At 41.4% G+C, this 19386-nt stretch overlaps 1 protein-coding gene across 1 annotated transcript in view; it reads left to right on the plus strand.

The window, feature by feature from the left end:
• UPRT (uracil phosphoribosyltransferase homolog) overlaps positions 1–18463 on the plus strand; it is a 48772-nt gene extending 30309 nt beyond the window's left edge. Inside the window, exons 2-7 of the mRNA XM_032228266.1 lie at positions 7826–7868; positions 10013–10082; positions 12984–13046; positions 13302–13463; positions 14001–14099; positions 14881–18463. Coding sequence (XP_032084157.1) covers positions 7826–7868; positions 10013–10082; positions 12984–13046; positions 13302–13463; positions 14001–14099; positions 14881–14987 — 544 coding nt within the window. The 3' untranslated portion in view covers positions 14988–18463. The remainder of the gene's footprint in view (positions 1–7825; positions 7869–10012; positions 10083–12983; positions 13047–13301; positions 13464–14000; positions 14100–14880) is intronic.
• Positions 18464–19386: the final 923 nt, after the last annotated feature.

Here is a 19386-nt window from a genome sequence, read left to right on the forward strand (position 1 = left end):
TCTCTCCCCATCCACACGCATTCTTCACTTAGGGATAGTAATAGACTGTCGGGGGTGGTCCTTCTGTCCCCGGACCTCCAGTCAAGTCTACTATCAGCGTTCCAAATATCATGCAGAATTAAATCAGAGTCCAAGGCAGAGCTATCCTTAAGGTTCCAATTTAATAAGACAGACATATTGGCATCATGCTATGGAATCCCAATACTGGAAATAACATCAGAATTCCACCCAGTTAAAAATTCATGATCTTGTCCCCACACCCACAATCCATCACATGGTCCAATCTTCTTCCATGCTGGCATCCACACCCAGCTTCTTCCGGTTAGGTGTACTGGTGCGGAGACAAAGGATGACTTTGGCTTCTAGTAAAGAATGAAAACAATACATTCCACAATCTCACTCCTGTCTATTCCCCCCTCCCATTGACTATACTAATGAAACAGCATAATGAAATAAGAGAAAGTGTGGCAGGCCAAAATTCTAAAAGGAATATAATTGCAGGCCTGACATCTACAACAGCTCGCAGACAAGATTCACAGAAGTCGGTTAATTTCAGTCCTCACATTATCACAGTTGTTAGGCAAGATGGTTTCTTGTATAGGGATAGTCCTGTGGACCATGTTCCACCTCTGGCCCCTTCAGTGGGAGCTCATCCCTTTTCAGAGGGGGAGGATGAGCAACTCTTTTTGGACTCTCCACCTCCCTGCGGGGGTCCGGGCTTCCCTCAGGTGGTGGATCTCCCCGGCTCTTCAGCGGGGCTGCTCCTTCTGGGAACCGGACAGGGTGACCGTGACCACGGACACGAGTCTGTTTGGTTGGGGGGGCCTGTTGGGCTCTCGCTTGGCCCAGGGCAGGTGGACGACCTCAGATCTCTAGCACAATATAAATTGGTTGGAGCTGAAGGCAGTGCGCCTAGCTCTGCAACACTTCCGGACCTCTGTGGAGAGCCATCACGTGCTTCTCCTGACGGACAGTGTGGCCACCAAGGCCCACATAAATCGGCAAGGGGAGACTCACTCTCGGGCTCTCTGGTTAGAGGCCCTGAGGATCGGCGCCTGGGCGGAGCGACACCTATTGTCCTTGGTGTCGGAGCATATCTCCGGTCTGGGGTGCCTCAGGGTTCGGTCTTATCCCCCCTGCTATTCAACATCTACATGAAACCGCTGGGAGAGATCATCCGCAGGCACGGGATTAGATACCATCAATATGCGGACGATACTCAATTGTATCTGTCCGCCCCGTGCCAACTCAATGAAGCGGCAGATGTGATGAGCCGGGGTCTTGAGGCCGTTATGGACTGGATGAGGGTTAACAAGCTTGTGCTCAACCCAGAAAAGACCGAGTGGCTGTTGTGTTTTCCTCCCAAAGATTTGACTAATATTCCAACACTCAGGCTGGGGGGTCAAATTTTGCACCCCTCAGAGAGGGTTCGCAACTTGGGAGTCCTCCTGGATCCACAGCTGTCATTTGACCACCACCTAACGGCTGTGACCAGGGGGGCATTCGCCCAGGTTCGCCTGGTGCGCCAGTTGCGACCCTACCTGAATCGGGAGGCTCTCACAACAGTCACTCGGGCCCTTGTGATCTCTAGACTGGAATACTGCAATGTGCTCTACATGGGGCTGCCCTTGAAGAGCATCCGGCGGCTTCAGCTAGTTCAGAACGCAGCCGCGCGAGTGATTGCGGGTGCACCTCGATTCACCCGCATAACACCCATCCTCCGCGAGCTGCGCTGGCTGCCTGTCGATCTCCGGATGCGCTTCAAGGTGCTATTAATCACCCATAAAGCCCTACATGGCAGTGGATCTGGATACTTGAGAGACCGCCTTCTGCCAATTACCTCCCTGCGACCAATAAGATCCCATAGACTAGGCCTCCTCCGTATTCCATCGGCCAGCCAGTGTCGGCTGGCAACCACAAGGAGGAGGGCCTTCTCAGCAGTAGCCCCGGCCCTTTGGAACGAGCTCCCCGTGGAGATTCGTACCCTCTCCACCGTCCAAGCCTTCCGCATAGCCTTGAAGAACTGGCTCGCCCGTCAGGCCTGGGGATAAGGATAGTTACCCCTCCCGAATGATGAATGTATGTTGCCTACCATTTTATTATATGTCTTCTATCTTGATGTTTGTGTTCCCCCCCCTTCCCAGTTTTATGTGAGCCGCCCTGAGTCCCCTCAGGGAAAAGGGCGGCCTACAAATTCTAATAAAATTCTAAAATTCTAAATTCTAAAGTCTGTCCAACCACCAGGTGGACTGGCTGAATTGGGCGACCCTGGACAATGGCAAGTGGCAGCTCCACCCGTCCTTGTTTCAGGAGATCTGTCGGAGGTTTGGCACCCCTCTGGTGGACCTCGTCGCCACTCCAGCGAATTCGCAACTGCCACGATTCTTCACCCGGTTTCAGAACTGGTTGGCAGAGGGCATGGACGCCCTCTGGAGCAGGTGGCCTCAGGGCCTTTTCTATGCCTTTCCCCCAATTCCCCCTCGTCCCGGGGACCCTCGGGAAGATGGTAGTGGAGTGGTGCTGGTCATCATTGTGGCCCCTTATTGGCCCAGGAGGCCCTGGTTCGCGGATCTAGTCCAGCTGTCAGTGGCTCCTCCATGGAGGATTCCGCAGGAGGAGGTGGACTTGCGCCAGGGGGTCTAGATTCACCCAAAGCCCCAGTGGCTCCATCTGACCGCCTGGCTCTTGAATGGCAACTCCTGAGGAAGGCTAACCTGTCCTCCGGGGTCATACGCACCATCGAGGCTTCTAGGCGCCTGTCAACAACCCGGATTTACAACTCCACCTGGGCTGCCTTCGTTAGGTGGTGCTCCCTACTTGGCATTTCTCCTGCCAGGGCCACAATCCCTCATGTCTTGGATTTTCTACAGAAGGGTCTAGACGATGGACTGTCACATAACACTCTGCACCAGCAGGTGGCGGTGCTGTCTTTGGTCTTGGGAGGAGTGGGGTCTTCCTCCCTTTCTCACGTTCCCCTGATCAAGCATTTTCTTAAGGGAGCGGCCAATCTCGGGCCGCCCCTTATTCACAGGTTCCCTACTTGGGACCTGCCCCTGGTTCTCAGGGCTTTGACAGGGCCTCCATTCGAACCTCTCCAGTCTGTTCATCTGAGATTCTTGTCCCTTAAGGCAGTACCTCGGCCCAACGTAAATCGGAGCCAGACGCCTTTGCCGTTTTCACCAGGATAGGGTGGTTCTTCGCCTCGATCCTACCTTCCTCCCCAAGGTGAACACCCCTTTTCATCGGGCATAGGAGATCATCCTGCCTGACTTTTGTCTGGGTCCTTCTAGTGATAGGGAGAGACTGGCATCGTTTGGACGTTCATCGCACGTTGTGCATTTATCTCAGGCGGACTGCGGGAATTCGCAGGTCGGAGGCTTTGTTTATCTCCTTCCAGCCTGGGACATTGGGGGCCAGGGTGTCTTCAGTTACTATTGGCCGTTGGCTGCGACAGGCCATCGTGGGAGCTTATGAGGTGATGGGTCATTCGGTTCCGTCAGGTATAACAGCCCACTCCACTAGGAGTGCCACGACCATGGCGGCGTGGGCCACTAGGGCACCCTTCGAGGACATTTGTCGAGCAGCTACTTGGGTTTCCCTTCATCCGGCACTATAGCCTGGATGTGTCCGCCTCGGTGGATGCTTCTTTTGGTCGGAGGGTCCTACAGAGGGTGGCAGCTGATACTCCCCTTGGGCCATAGTTGTGTTTTCCCTCCCTAGGACTAAGCTTGGGTATGTCCCACATGTGACCCCTCCCTCTCTTCCACTGGAAAAAGAACATTGGTCTTACCTGAACGTGTGTTTTCAGGGGAAGAGAGAAAGGGGTCATGACCCGCCCTTGTTGGGGTATTGAGGCCAAGGGGAGGGCCGGGAGGTTCCCGGGGGTTTTGTTTGTTGCATTTGTTTTCAGTACCTTCGAGGAAACTGGGCAGGAAAGGAAGGGAGGAGTATTTAAGAAGTTTGCTCTCAACAGCACAAATCATAGTCAATGGAAGTTTAACAGACTCTTTTCAAATTGGAAAAGGTACAAGACAGGGCTGTCCTTTGTCCCCACTATTGTTTATTATAACTTTGGAAGTATTGTTGAAAATACGGGGCCTGGATGGTCTAAAAGGGATCAAGATTAGGCAGCAAGAATACAGAGTCCGCAGTCCGCGCTTTTGCGGATGATTTGGTCATAATATTGGAACAACCGCAGGAATCCAGTATGGTTTTAATGAATACGATTAATCAATATGGTCAAGTGTCTGGTTTTAAAATAAATTTAGGAAAAACAAAAATATTAGCTATAAATTTGAATACTAAACAAAAGGAAGAACTAGGAGGGATGCTAGGATGCGAGGTAGTTAAAAAAGTCAAATATCTTGGGGTTAATATTTTAACCTCAAACGGGAAATTATACAACATAATTATGAACCACTTTGGCATAGTATACAGATAGAGATGAAAAAATGGGAGAAATTGCACTTATCTTTGTTGGGTAGGATAGCGGCAGTGAAAATGAACATCCTACCAAAATTTTTATTTCTCTTCCAAATGTTACCTATACTTAAAAAAGATGCGAATCTTTTAGAATGGCAGAAGGGTATCAACAAATTTCTTTGGGCAGGAAAGAAGCCGAGAGTAAAGCTGAAAATAATGCAAGATGTACGCGAGAGGGGAGGTTTGAAACTACCCAATCTAAAACTATATTATGATGCAGTGGTATTATCCGTAATTAGTGATTGGATTGATTTAACCAATGATAGGATACTGAACATTGAGGGATATGATCTGGTATATGGTTGGCATGCTTACCTGTTATTTAACAAAAAACTGGACAAAAATTTTAAAAGTCATATTTTAAGAAATGCTTTACTGCGGGTCTGGAAAAAATACCAATATAAATTAAATGACAAGATACCCATGTGGGCAATTCCTAGACATGTGATTGAAAATATGAATACAGCACAAAAACAGGATAGAACTACCTACAGACAGCTTCTCATTTTGGAAAGGGGGGTTCTACAACTAAAATCTTTAGAGGTATTAAAAGAGGAGAAGGTAGTTCAAACATGGTTCCAGTATGGGCAATTACAGGCCAGGTGGAAAATAGATTAAAAAATTGGTTTTATCCAAGTTGAGGATAATTTGTTTAAACAAATAAGAGATCAAAGCTTAATGCATATAAAGATGATATAATGTACTAATACAGATGGATTCGGAAACAGAATTAGTCAAAGATAGTATGATAAAGTGGGCTCAAAATATTGAAGAACCAATAATGTTGGATACATGGGAAAGAATTTGGGTAAGAAATGTGAAATTTACACACGCTCAAAACCTGAGAGAAAATTTTTATAAGATGTTCTATAGATGGCATTTAGATCCTAAAAAGCTGGCTTCTATGTATCCGAATGTACAGCCTAAATGTTGGAGGTGTGGTTCTCTCATTGCTACATATTTTCATATATGGTGGACCTGTCAAAAGGTTAAGGCATTTTGGATAAAAATATGGTGGGTCATGCAAAATGTTTTTAAAAGAAGGATAAAGTTTACTCCTCAGTTATTTTTACTAGGTATATGTACTGACTTTACAGTGGTAGAGACTAACGTGGTTCTGCACCTAATAACGGCGGCAAGACTGTTGGTGGCGCAATACTGGAAGAAGGAAGACTTGCCTACAACTCAAGAATGGACATTGAAAGTTACAAACTTAGCCGAGATGGCTAAAATATCAGCATATCTTAAAGATCATTCAAATGAGAGATATAAACGAGACTGGAAAAAATGGATTGACTATATACAAAACAAATACGGGATTAAAAAATTCCAGATAGTCTACGCTTAGGATCAGGAATGAGTTAAACTGTTCAAAGTTAGTGTAACAGGAAGAAGCTAAGATCAATGTAGAGATGTTATTAATCTCTTTTTTTTATTTCTTTTGTCTCAATATATTTTAGACTGTGTTTGTTAAAAATCTATACCATGTACGGGCTCTGGGAAGTCGGGGGGGGGAGGGAGGTGGGGTGTTAGGGGGGAGGGTAGGGGAGGGGGGGACATATACTATGAGTTAGATTTCAGTGTAATGCGATTTCACATGTATACTGTTTCTCTTTAATTTCTCCGTAAAAATAGGATAAGCTGAATACATTGACATATAGTAGAAATACACCAGGGGGAGGAGGAGTGGGATAGAAGGAAGAGGGGTAGAGAGGGCGGGAGAGAGGATGGGAGGGAGGGTGGGAAGGAAGGGAGGGAGTGGACTGGGAGAGAGGAGTGGTAGAGGGCGAGGGGAAGTAGGGTAGAGGGGAATGATGGAGGGAAGATAGTAAGTTGGAGGGGGGCGGAAGAAAGAGGTGTGTGGAGAGCGGAAGAGGTATATTGGGTTTCTATTTGAGTTTGAGTTTGTGTTTTATTTTATTTATATTTCTGGGGGTATTGCTGACAAGAGGAACTGCTGTGATTATTGTTTAATGTTGTATGGCCCCGGTTATGCACAGTATATATGTGACACTATGAAAATGAAAAATGGAAAATAAAAACATTTTAACGAAAAGAAAAGGAAAAAAAAGAAGTTTGCTCTCAGTCTTTGGACCAATCAGGCTTTGAGAATACCCACACGTGACCCCCTCCCTCTCTTCCCCTGAAAAAACACGTTCAGGTAAGACCAGTGTTCTTTCTGTGTCTGAGCTTGCTGCTATTGCCACCTACATCAAAGCAACTTCATCGAAGGTTGAGAATGTTAACAAGGCTTTGAAATCTGTGGAGTTATGAGGATGTAAGACAAGGGAAAGCCTGCTCCATAGGGAACCAGACTAGCTATATGTTAAACCACCTAGTAGGGCAGTATTACTACTATCCTTCTCATCTTTTCTATTACATATTTCCTTACGTTCTTATGACTATAACTTTGTTGTTATATCTTGTGATTTATGTTGATCGTTTTTGATGAGTATCATATTGTGATTTATGTTGATTGCTTATTTAGTATCCAAGACTATCACTGAGTGTTGCATCTTATGAAGATTGTACTTTACAGTTATCATTTGTTGTTTGTATCTACGCTGAGAGCTTATACACTGGAGACAAATTTCTTGTATGTGTCCAATCATACTAGGCCAATGAAGAATACTCTGCTATGGCCACTTTCCCCTCTACTCCCCTATTCTGTTCTGTTCTATTCTATTCTGCATGTACAACTGGTAACAGGTAAAGGTGATTTGCTATTTGAGAATGGCCCACAGCTTGTTTGTTGCAAACTTTTTTCATATCTTAAAATAATGAATAAAGACTTTAAAAAGATAAATGATAACATGTTTTTGTCAGGTTCTTTTAAATCTGACTAGAAGCACTAAAAGAAGCTAATTTCAATAAAATGCAGGGGTATAGAATGTTTCTGAGCTCTGAGAAATGCAAGATCCATTTTGTTTTCTTTATTAAACTTACTATGCTGCTCATTTTTGAGCTTTTTGATGGGGCTTAACATAAATGTAGAGTTTTGCTCATGTGCTTACAGATAATCCTGTCTCCTTATTGTCACCCAAAGAAATAAACAAAAAGTCCCACGGATTCCACAGCAGGGTGGCTTCAGTAGATCTTTCTGGTGGCGTTTTTCTCTGGCTGTATTGGCGGCTGCTATAATGATTAATGTTGATGGGCCTTGGTGATGATCTCGGATGTAAATATAAAGTCTAGACATTCTCTCATAAAATAATAGATAAAATGAATGCATGTTGCTTGTGTCACATTTAATTATACTCAATATTCTGAGATAACTAACAAAGTGATTCAAACCAAAGTTGAATCCCTAATAAAACTGATTTCTTGCTGCTTTTTTGTTCAGGACAGCCAGTAGAGGTGACTTCGTATTTTCTGCTGATCGTTTGGTAAGCCATATTATTCATGCACTATGTCATGTTCATTAACGACAGTATTATTACCATAATAAAAATCAGTCATTAACATTAATAGTCTAGTTACATTGTGCTTTCATATTGTCCCGTTTCCCATTTATGTCAGAGGTATGGCTTAGGGTGCTTCCGGGTTGAAAGTATTAGCTGGTGAAATCACTGTTGCCCAGGGGACACCCGTGGGGGCTCCTTTGATGTCCCCATCAAGGAGCTGGACTGAATGAGGGGAACTCACCTCGCCACACAGCAGCACTTGGGTCCCGTACGTGGGCTTGCCAACCTCCAACCCAGGGCCCTTCCACATGAGCAGCTCTGCTCCTTGTTTTCATGTTGTAATTCCATCAAAGTTCAGTGAGAGTTCTTAATGTAACATTAGAATTGAAACTTAAATACTATTTTTTAAAAATAGATTTTTTCCCCAGCAGAAAGATATATTTGCTTGTTTTACCAAGTAAAATATTTCCACATAAAAATTCAAACATAAATCTTTAGGCTATATATTCAGGATTACATAACGGATTCTGAATCAGTTGGTATTTTTACTTAATATAACCAGTCTTAAACTATTGGACAGTTATTACTGTATTTTCCAATACTAGTTTTCTTGGAAATACCTATTTACATGGAATCTGTATATTTTCCTCCATTTGATAAATAGCACTAGTTGATTCATGGAGATAGTTCCCTGTATGTATATAATTGAAAGTGCTAAAAGTCATCATTCAAACATGTCTTGGAAATCTTGTTTTATTGCCTTTAGAAATATTTTAAATCAAAGAATAGAATAACTAAATTCTGTTGTTTGTATTGGTTCAGCAGTAATGCCAATAGATAAGCAGAGAGTCCTCCAAGATCTTCTGTTTATCCACCATTGTGGCTGTCCTATGCAGTTAGGCCTTGGTTTGTAACCATTCAACGACTGAAATTACAAGGGTGCTGAACGAAGGGACTTGTGACCTGTACCCAAAGTTACAGCTGTTGCAGACCCTCTGTGGTCTGATCAAAGCTCAGGTGTTCAGCAACCCACTCACACTTAGAACTGGCCGCAACTCCTCTTACCTGCCTATCTCCCCCCACCCACCCATTTATGCCCTTAAATGCCAGGGAGGTTCCAGTGGTGCCGCATGAAGCAACCACCCCACCAGGGCCAAACATATGGGAAACCTTCACAGCAGGGTGCAAAGCAGCTGGCTACAGCTGACTCCAAAGGCCAGGAGACTCAAAGAGTGGGGAATGCCTGGGAAGCTCCAGCCCTCATTGCCCTGCCCTGCCCCATACCAATTGGCTTTCCCTGTTTTCTTCCTTCTACGAGGCGGCTCCACCTGGCCATTTACCAGGAAGAAAAAGTTAAAGGCAGCCACTCAGCTGCAGTGTCTTAAAATGCTCCTTTCCCCAATTTCCTGGGTGCGGCTGGAGGACTGCAGCCGGCTTCCTGGTGAAAGAAGAAGGGGGGGGGGGATAGAGAATGAAGAGCTGGCCTTACTTTCCCACAGCTGTGTAAGCCACCCTCAATTCCAAAAGCAAAAATATAGTGCGTCTTTCCTACTTTTTCTGTGCAAAGGGCCAGACTGGGCATGCCTCGTAAACTCAGTCATAGTTTTAGTTTTAAGACCTTTTGGCTTTACTTTCCTGGGTTAAAACGATCAAACACCATTCCTAGAAGATATCGGTTTCAATGGAAATGACCCCTGTGATCATGTGGCACTTGGCAACCAATCATAATTGCGAGTCAGTTGCCAAATGTCCAAGATCCAGTCACGTGATTGCGACTGCCGGGGGGGGGGGGAGGCAGAGGCAATACTTTATGATGGCCAGAAGTCCTTAATGGCCATAAAACAGCCTTTCTGAGCTTTTGTAATGGTCCTTAAACAATTGGTAGTAAGTGGAGGGCTAAGGTAAAGGTAAAGATTCCCCTCGCACTTATATGTTAGTTGTTCCCGACTCTAGGGGGCATTGCTCATCTCTGTTTCAAAGCCGAAGAGCCAGCGCTGTCTAAAGACGTCTCCATGGTCACGTGGCCAGCAAGGCTTATTTTAGGCAAGGCAGGAAGCCAAATTTGCTTACAATAAAAGTGTTTCTCACTTTTATTGGAACTTTGATTTTGTTGTGATCTCTTGCAGATCAGACTGGTAGTTGAAGAGGGATTAAATCGACTACCATACACAGAATGCACAGTGACCACTCCAACAGGTAAGAGAAGGTAGAAGCTCCCAAGGCGTGGGAGTGTCCCAGGCAAGTTATACAAAGGTTAATAAACATTTGCTCCAATGCTGCTGAATGAGGAGACATGTCTAGGACTCATGGGAGCAGTGCTCCCCGAATCATGTGATTGCAACTCAGGTGCTTGGCAATTGACTCGCAGACTGTCCCAGTATCCCACAATCACGTGATCACCATTTATAATCTTCATTACAAGTTTCAGACAAGCAATCAGTGGTAAAACTGGCAGGAGGTTGCAAATGGTGATCATGTGACATTGGCCTTAAACCACCTAATGACTGGAACTGCCATCAGAAATTGATGCAGTCATGTGCTGTTGTGCATTATGACCATGTCATTTAGTGATTGAGTTTCTGGTGCCATTTACTGTTGCTTATCAAGGACTAACTATATTCAGTCGAAGCCTGGAGGAGATAGATAACAGAGGGATAAGATATAGAGTTAGCGCAAAGAAATAAAATTATTACACAAAACATGGAATACTTTTTAGCAGCAAGGTTAAATGAAATTCTCAGGAGATTGTTATCCGTGTCTGTTTTTTGTTGTCCTAAACATCAAAGAACATCAAAATTTAAATAGGACTAGTAGATTTCTAAAGAGATCACATATGTGAATTGCCTTAAAATTATAAAGACTAAATAACATTCTGATGTAAATATATAATATATACAGAAACATATGTTTCTGCAGTAAACGATCTACATGCAAGAGAATTCCAGTTGTTTTATAGGCTGTACAGATTAAGCAACTAAATCTTTAGGTATATAAATAAACATCCAGTAAACAGAAGAATGTTTTAATTTTTTAAACTGTAGGATTGATCATTAGATCAATGCACTGGTCATTCAAATGCAGGTAATCCTCATTTAGCAACCATAATTGGGACCAGTAACTCTCGCTAACCAGTCACTAAGTGGGAAATCCTGTGACTGCAACTGTATTTTCCTTTTCTCAACGACCGCACCCTTTGGAATGCTTACCCTGGTGCTAGAAGGAGGGAAGACGCTCAGTGAAGAGGAAGGATTACATGAAAATGAGGAGGTCACTGTGCAGAATGCACACCAAAAGGAATGTGAGGGCACTGGTAGCCCGAGTGCATTTGGCAAACCAGTGCATTCCCCATTGTTCCTCTCTTGTAATCCCTTCCTCTCCAATCTCTCTGTTGTGCATGGGGGGATCAGGTCAGGCACAGGAGAGATTGCTTGGTTTCCCCCCCCCCCCCAGTCCCACCCTTGCAGAACAGAAAGGAAGGGAATGGAAAGGAAGGGGTAAAAAGAGAGGAAACAGGCACACAATGGGAAATATATCAGGCTGTTTGTGTAGCATGCTGGTAGCTGCCAGTGCCAGCTAATTGCTTTAAATGTGTGTTTCATTGTATTCCTGCTTCCTCTCTTTAAATCCCTTCCTCTTCAGTGTATAAAAAACAAAAGGTCAGACACAGAACAATGTGCATTGATTATAATGGGGACATGTGACAGAGAGAGAGAGAGATGCTGTGTTTCCAGCTGATTGGAACTTTGCGGTATTGCGCATCTGACTCTAGATTTGATTTAAGTGGGTCTGAGAAATGTTGCAACTATAATTAACTAGCAAGATGATAAATTCACCTATTTTGAATCAATACGTCCTTCTAATATAGTTTGAGAGCTTTTATGTAAGCAAAAGCATTATATTTTCTGATTCCAGATAGGCTCAGCTAGCCATAAGATTATTTCTTATTTTGTCATCTTATTAACAAGAGTCTAAAGCTCTGGTAAAGGTGAAGCTAAAAAACCCTTTAGGCTGAACATTCTTCCTGGAGTTTTCCTGACTATATCCATGTAATTTTCTTAGAAACCATGGAGTTGTACCCATCTTTCTAAATATATTTTGATTTCTCAGCCTGGGATTTCCTAAAGGTCTTTCATACAGGTTCAAATTGGCTATGTGTTTTGTTTTGTTTTTTGTTTGTTTGTTTCTGCTGTGGTTGACTAGGTGTTAATTAGCTTCAGATGTTCAAAATCATAAACTAGTTTTCTAAACAAAAAGCACTGTTGCATCAATCAATTGGTTTTTCATTCTGGCAGAAATGGCTGAACCAGCTGCATTATCAAGCCAGAGTCTACAGTATATGATTGGAACAAGAGTCTGAAAATAAATAAGAGTTGTCTGTAGAGTCTGTAAATAAATAGTCTAATACGAGTTGCTCTCTTAATTTTGCCTGGAATCTTGCTCAATGCCTTAGCCTAAAATAGATTTATTGACCTCCTGATTCGTTCCTACATGCAGGGTGGAGTTTTGGAAGTCACAGGGCAAACCTCTTGGAAAGCTGGGGAAGGCTCCAGGAAACCAGTCAGGGAGCTTCCATAGTTATTTTGGTACTTCTTTGCAGATGTGACTGGATTCTTTCCTCAGATTTCTGACTTGGGAGTCAGAATGTGAAAGACATACACAACTAATTATTCAACAACAGCAACTCAGTGAGTTTTTCTTTCTGTGTGTATCCCTCCCAAGAAAGTATGGACTAAATTTTTAAAAGGAAATTTATTAATTGACTACTGTACGGTAATGAAATTTCAACACTTAAAAAGAGACACCTCTGTAACGTTTGCAATGAAAGTGCATCTTAAATTAAATTTTATTTCTCATCACTGAAGGTCAACCATTGCAATATTGTCCTTTCTTTCTGTGACTGGTTAGTTCCAAATTTGTAAGACCTCCTGTTTTCTTATTTAAACATGTCATTGCAGTAAAAGCTGTCTGGGAAATGAATTTATTAGGTTCACTACTGAATAACTTGAAGGATATCAACTCCTGGAGAAACTTATTTATTCTTATAAGAATAAAAAAATCTTTATAACAAATAAAATAATATTTATGTCTTTTCAACAGGGTACAAATATGAAGGAGTGAAATTTGAAAAGGGAAACTGTGGGGTCAGCATAATGAGAAGTGGTAGGTCACTTAAAATTTTCTTGTGTGCTTGTTAATATTTCTTATTATTGATCATTGTACCACGTGATCAATGACACCAGAATGCAGACTGAAAAACAATGCCCAGGACTCACCTATGTAAGATAGTCAACCCTATTTAGGAAAACAGCATAGAATTTCGACGAGTTGAGACTGCAGATACCAGTTTTTAAAGCGAGTAATCCCCTTGCCCTTCTTTGCCACATGACGTTTTCCTGTTTTCCTCTCCCAATGAAGGGGAGGCCATGGAACAGGGCTTGCGCGATTGCTGCCGATCTATACGAATAGGGAAGATCCTGATCCAGAGTGACGAGGAGACCCAGAGAGCCAAAGTATACTATGCAAAATTTCCACCAGACATCTACAGAAGAAAAGTCCTTCTCATGTACCCCATTCTGAGTGAGTGCTTTAAAGACGGTATTAGAAGCTGTGTGGGCTGCAGAGTGCTCGGTTGGACCATAGAGAAGCCAGTGAGGACAGGCTTAGCTTGTTGTGAGACGCAAAATACACAGGTTTCATGCTCTGCTGGAAGGTCTAGGCCTTGATCTAATTGAGCTGGCAAAAGATTGATCCTAGGCTGCACATGTTGAGTAAGAGGTGTCTACTCATATAAAATGGATAATGGGAGTTTGCTAATGTAATTAAGCAATGGCATGACTATGTAGAATTCCACAGGTTTTTAAATCTTCATGAAATATTTGGTAATTGACTATTTCTTTCCAAGTTCCGAACTATTCTCTTCAGCCAAATGCTTCATAGAAGTTTCTCAAAAAAAGTTGGGAATAGATTGTGCCACAATTAGTTTCTAACTCCAGTTGTAATCATACCGAAAGGAAAGATGACTCTGACACACATAAAGTTTGAAAAGAAAAGTTGGATATTTCACCTCTGCTTTCTTTCCCCTCTTTCCACTCCCCCCCCCCCCCAATGTATCAGGCACTGGCAACACTGTGATTGAGGCCGTAAAGGTTCTCATAGAACACGGGGTTCAGCCCAACGTTATAATCCTGCTGAGTCTATTCTCTACCCCCCATGGTAAGTAAGTTCAGGCAAATGAGTAGCAAGTCATGAAATCGGGGTATTTGTGGGAAAGAGTTTAGCTCTCATTTTATCTAAGGAGATCCATCCACACTCTAGAAATGAATAGAGAAATTAATATAGGCTACATACAACAGTATAGATGATTTCTTTAAAAAGTGGCAGCATAGATCTTCAACCCCACAAATATGTAAAACTAATGAGAACTTGATCAAGCAATCTGTTCCATGGAGAAACATAATCTTAACCCTTCTGCTGCAAGATTTTGAAAAACAGACTGTCTTTGGTGTACCAAAGAAGGCAGATATGAGCATCTTCAAAATATTGTAGATACAAATTGAGATGGAGTGAATAATTATGAATATAATCCTTAAACATTTGAAAAGATTTTCAACATTCCTATGTAGTGAAATCCTTTCATGTTAGAAAAGCCAGGTTAAATGAAAGGAATTGTGTGTTTGTTTGGTGCCTATGGGGACACATCTAAGTTTTTTTTCTTATGCAAATAAGAATATTCCAGAGTGTCATTTTTGTATTATAGAAGTATCATTGAATTTCCTGTTGACAGCTGTGGAAACTGTCACATGTAAGCTTTCCTATAGAAATTAACTATATGTCCAAAGAGAATGCAACTGTTGAATTAAAAAATACTGGGAAAGGGGGAGGAGGAATTTATGCCAACTTTTGATTAAACTTATAATTGGATAAGGGCACATTCCAGAAGTAGAAAATCAACATACCTACTACATATATAACTTACAGTTTTCTTTTTTTTTAGGTGCCAAATCAATAATCCAGGAATTTCCAGATATCACAATTTTGACAACAGAGGTTCATCCAGTCGCACCTACACATTTTGGGCAGAAGTATTTTGGAACAGACTGAAGTACTTAACCCATTTGTGTTTTGTTACTGTAAAATATTATACCATTTTTCTACATTTTATAATTTGAAGTGGAGGTATCTATGGGAATATTTAACATCTTCGGGGTTTTTTTTTTTTTTGTCCAAAGGTGGAAATAGTTGACCTGCACTAGTTTTTTATTTAAATGGATAGATACTTGATCTTAAGTCTAGTTTTCATTTCAATAATGATGGGGCAATCAATCAGACCACAGACATCTAATGTTGGGTTATTCAAATTGCTGCCCTCTATTTTATTTATTCTTTGTAGCCAATTTGGCTGATTGCAACGGTAAAATAAACTAACTGTGAAGGCACCATTGTCTGTATCTTTCATTATTTTTATACTGCAACTGGACCTCTTCCTGGAACAGATGTATTTTTCACTAGAAACTGTTGAACCATTTGTGCCAGTCTTTGGATATAACTTTATCCAAGTTATCTAAAGTTATCCAAAAACTTTAGTTTTTGTAGGTTGCATCCTTAAGCTGTATAGGAGTTATGTAACTAATAAAGATGTGTAAACAAAATGCAGGCACAATTCAAAAGAGGGTGTGTGCAAAACATTACACTGCTCACACTTGCTCACAAATATATGCACTAATGGAAAAGGCAATGCATGCCCATCCGATCTGGGTTGCAGAATTGTGAATAGCCATCCCAAGGTAGCAAAGGGATACAGAAAATGCTTTGCTTTTGCTGCCATCTGGTGGTTGCTCAGATTTTTATACCACAGGTCAACTAGTTTTCTTTTGATAGTAAATCTTATTGAATTTTAAATTCAGTACAATTAATAATAAAAATGAGAACAATTAAAGACAAAACTAATGTTTCATTTCACTACAGGTGACTTGTACACAATTTTAAAGCAAAGCATTTCAGAAAGATCATTGCTGTAGATCAGCCATTATAGGTCAGTGTCCGGACAATATTTTTAGCTTGGCTAAAGTAATTGATTAATTGTCTCCTGGTTGCTAATCAGCTGGTACCCTACACCAAAATCATTTACATTAAAAAAAATCCAGTAATGTTCTAGTTCTGTTAACCTTCATTCTTCTGTTCATTATCAGACCTAAGGATATTTATTTCCATTTCTTTAAGAGCGCACTTTACTTCTTTTTAAAATATGTTTTAGTTGTATGGGACATGACTGCTAAAACCTTAAGCTTGGAGATGGTTGGGCAAGATGTCCCCTGATTGGAAACTCAGTCTGTGACTAACAGACCCTGAGTAAAAATAAGCCAAATCATAATGGCAGATTACATCATGCAAAACAAGAGAAATATATTAACCCAGTCTAGACTCCTGATACTTGAATTTAAAAAAAATGCAGCATTACACAATACATTTTGACATATTTAAATATTCAAATGTAATTCTACAAAACATTTTTATTGTAAAATATTTCCATGCTTTAAACTGCTACATGATCACGAACATACATTTTTCAGTTAATGAACCTGAGAGAATGTAACCATTAAAACATTCAGCAGACCCAACATGAACAGCAGGGTATGATACAACCAAGAGATTCTGAGGATCCTTAGGAATGATTATGCTCCACTCTACTGTACTTAAGTAATCCATTCTGTATGTTTCTGATTAATAAAATCAAATGGGGAAATCCACTCCTTGATATATCATCAATGAAACAATTGTATCTTAATTATACAATACCAAAGAAAAAGCCAGGAAGGAATTACTCTAGATAGCGAACAAAATATTTAAAAATATAGACTAAAGGGCTGTGCAATTTGCTGCCACCCCCGAGATCAATAATCAGTAATATCCAAACTAAAGGTTAGTGCAATTTTACAACATCTCTTAATGATTAAAACAAAAAGACTTGGCAAAAGTATTTTGCAAAAGTGCAATCAAATCAGTAGCTGCTGGTGGCTCATGCAAAGTTTGACCAGATTAATCCACCCTTTACTTATCTACATGTAGTCTTTCACTGAACAATCTTTCCTCCCTGCCATAGGAAGTAACTATTATTTAAGCCGCTCTTAAAAGCTCAGAGAAAGAATTGAAATCTAATTACAATATATTAAGTGGGAAGTATTTTTGAGAAATAACTGGTAGCTTCAAGTGAATCCTCTGCCTCAAATGTTTGATTTTCTTTTTAAACCAACAAGAAACTCATCTACAACTCGGCTATAAAAAACACAACTCTAAACTTTCTGCAAAGGTAAAATCAGCTCTCTTCCTCCATCAGCCATGACCAACCCAGCCATATTCTTTCTCTTAATATATTAATGCATTTATCAGTGTTCTCATGGAAGTCCTGATATACTTGTTTTATTGGGGTAGGAAGCAAGCAGTGCGACTGGCAAACCTCTTGCTCATACTGGAGTATTATTACAAGGCAGGCATTTAAAAAAAATGAGCTAAAGCAGCTTTGGTGGTACTCTCAGTCTTGTTTTGTGTACCTTAAGTGTTGATGTGTCATGGACAGATGGGGGAGTGCAGCTATATTAGATTTCCCCAAAGTTGAGAAGGGGGTAGATAGGAGACTGCAGTGTTTCTTAACCTTGACTGCTGGAAGAAAGCTGGCTGGGGAATTCTGGGAGTTGAAGTCCAGTCATCTTCCAGCTGCCAAGGTTAGGAAACACTGAGATATTGTATGTCCCTACCTCTCTAACATATTTTCCCCACCCAGGTGAGGAGAAAGGAATGATATGTATGCCACATTCAATTTGTCACTACAGACACGCCATGGTCCCGTCTTGTTACAAGTAGAGTAAGTTGTGCTTTCAATTGTGCACCACACCTTACATGAGAAACAGTTATGTTGGGGCCAAATAAACATTTCTTACATCGTGCTAGATTACTCTTTCACTATACCGGCATGCAACAACGATATTATTCAACAATTCTGATGATCTCCAAAATTTAAGCTATATACAGAAGGCCAATTTTTTAAACACAGATTTCCTACCTAGCTACATTTGTCTTGCTGTCCTTAGCAGACATCAATGTGATGCTTTCAATTTTGTGGTGAGAATGGGATGCATACTGTTTGCAAAGGTCCTCAAGTTGGTTTCCGAGGACCGCTCTCCATTGTTCCATGTTCTCAGAAGGACATTTTATGCCCAGGAATATGTGGACAATGTGGAACCGTGGAAGCCTTTGAGGTTTCTGAAACAGGGACATTCTAGCATGGAAAAGTTCCACATACATCAACGACAACCAGTTCCATGAATAATGCTGGACAAAGTGCAAATTTTATAATTTACAGATGTTTCTTTGTTCCGCAACGTAAGGCAAGATTTGCCACAAATGAGTCCCGTTACTGGGAAGAAGATACTTCTCACAACCAATTCACAATCCTAAATTACGTTTAGATTGATGAAAGTGTGTGGCATCTTGCACATCTGTGACTGTTTTAAAAATGGCTTAAATAATGTATGAAAATTATACCTAGTTGATTGCAACCATAAAACTAATAATAGGAATCTAGAAACAAACATTACAATATTGGATGATCATAATTTAAATGCTATAGAAAAGTGTTTTTCAATCTTAGCCACTTTAAGGTAGGTGGATTTCAACTCCCAGAATTCTGGGGATTGAAGTCCCACCCAGTTTAAAGTGGGCAAGGTTGAAAAACACTGTTCTATAGAATACCATCAAATTCCTTAAGTAGCCATTTAAGGTCTTTAATTTCTTCCCAAATAAGAATATGCTTGCAAATTAGACCATTTGTTACTTTTTTTTTAACTAATTCAGAAGCAGGGAGGAAGAGTAGTAATTACTACCCTTACTTCCTGCTTCTGAATTTCATTTGGTCCTAAGAAATCACAAAAAAATGCTAAGTAGATTACTAAATACTAGTTACAATATTTCTAGACAGAACACTGCCACGAATTATTGGGTCTGTGTCGTCCGTTAACAAGCAGATTGTTGTGAGCCACCCAGAGTCGTTGGGAGGCAGGCAGCATAACCGTTTCATGACTTCTCATGATCTAAAATGAGAAAAAAATACTGTCTGCTCTTCAGAACGTTTGCTTCATTGTTTCGGGTTTTGGGTGTCTCCATATCCTGTGTCTTCATGTGAGTACATGAAAACGTGCAGAATGACATGCAGCCACTGGATAAGGACTGAAAGCGGCAATACTGGTTGGTACAAAGTATTCCAACAAACATACTTTTATCCTGATAAACTGAAAAGCTGCTTTAATTACAAAACAGCCTTTCCCAGTCTGAAAGCCAGCATGCGGGGGGGGGGGGGCATGAGGGAAGGACTCCCAGCCATCCCCGCAGTCCTTCTGGAGGGTACTAGACTCAAACTTGTGCTTCCATTTTTCTTGCATAATATCTTTAACTGGGCCAGGTAAAGGTTTTAGCAGCTCCATACAAGATGCTTCGTTAGTTTTACTCT

Source organism: Thamnophis elegans, chromosome 12 (assembly GCF_009769535.1).
Source record: "Thamnophis elegans isolate rThaEle1 chromosome 12, rThaEle1.pri, whole genome shotgun sequence".
Classification (NCBI taxonomy): domain Eukaryota; kingdom Metazoa; phylum Chordata; class Lepidosauria; order Squamata; family Colubridae; genus Thamnophis; species Thamnophis elegans.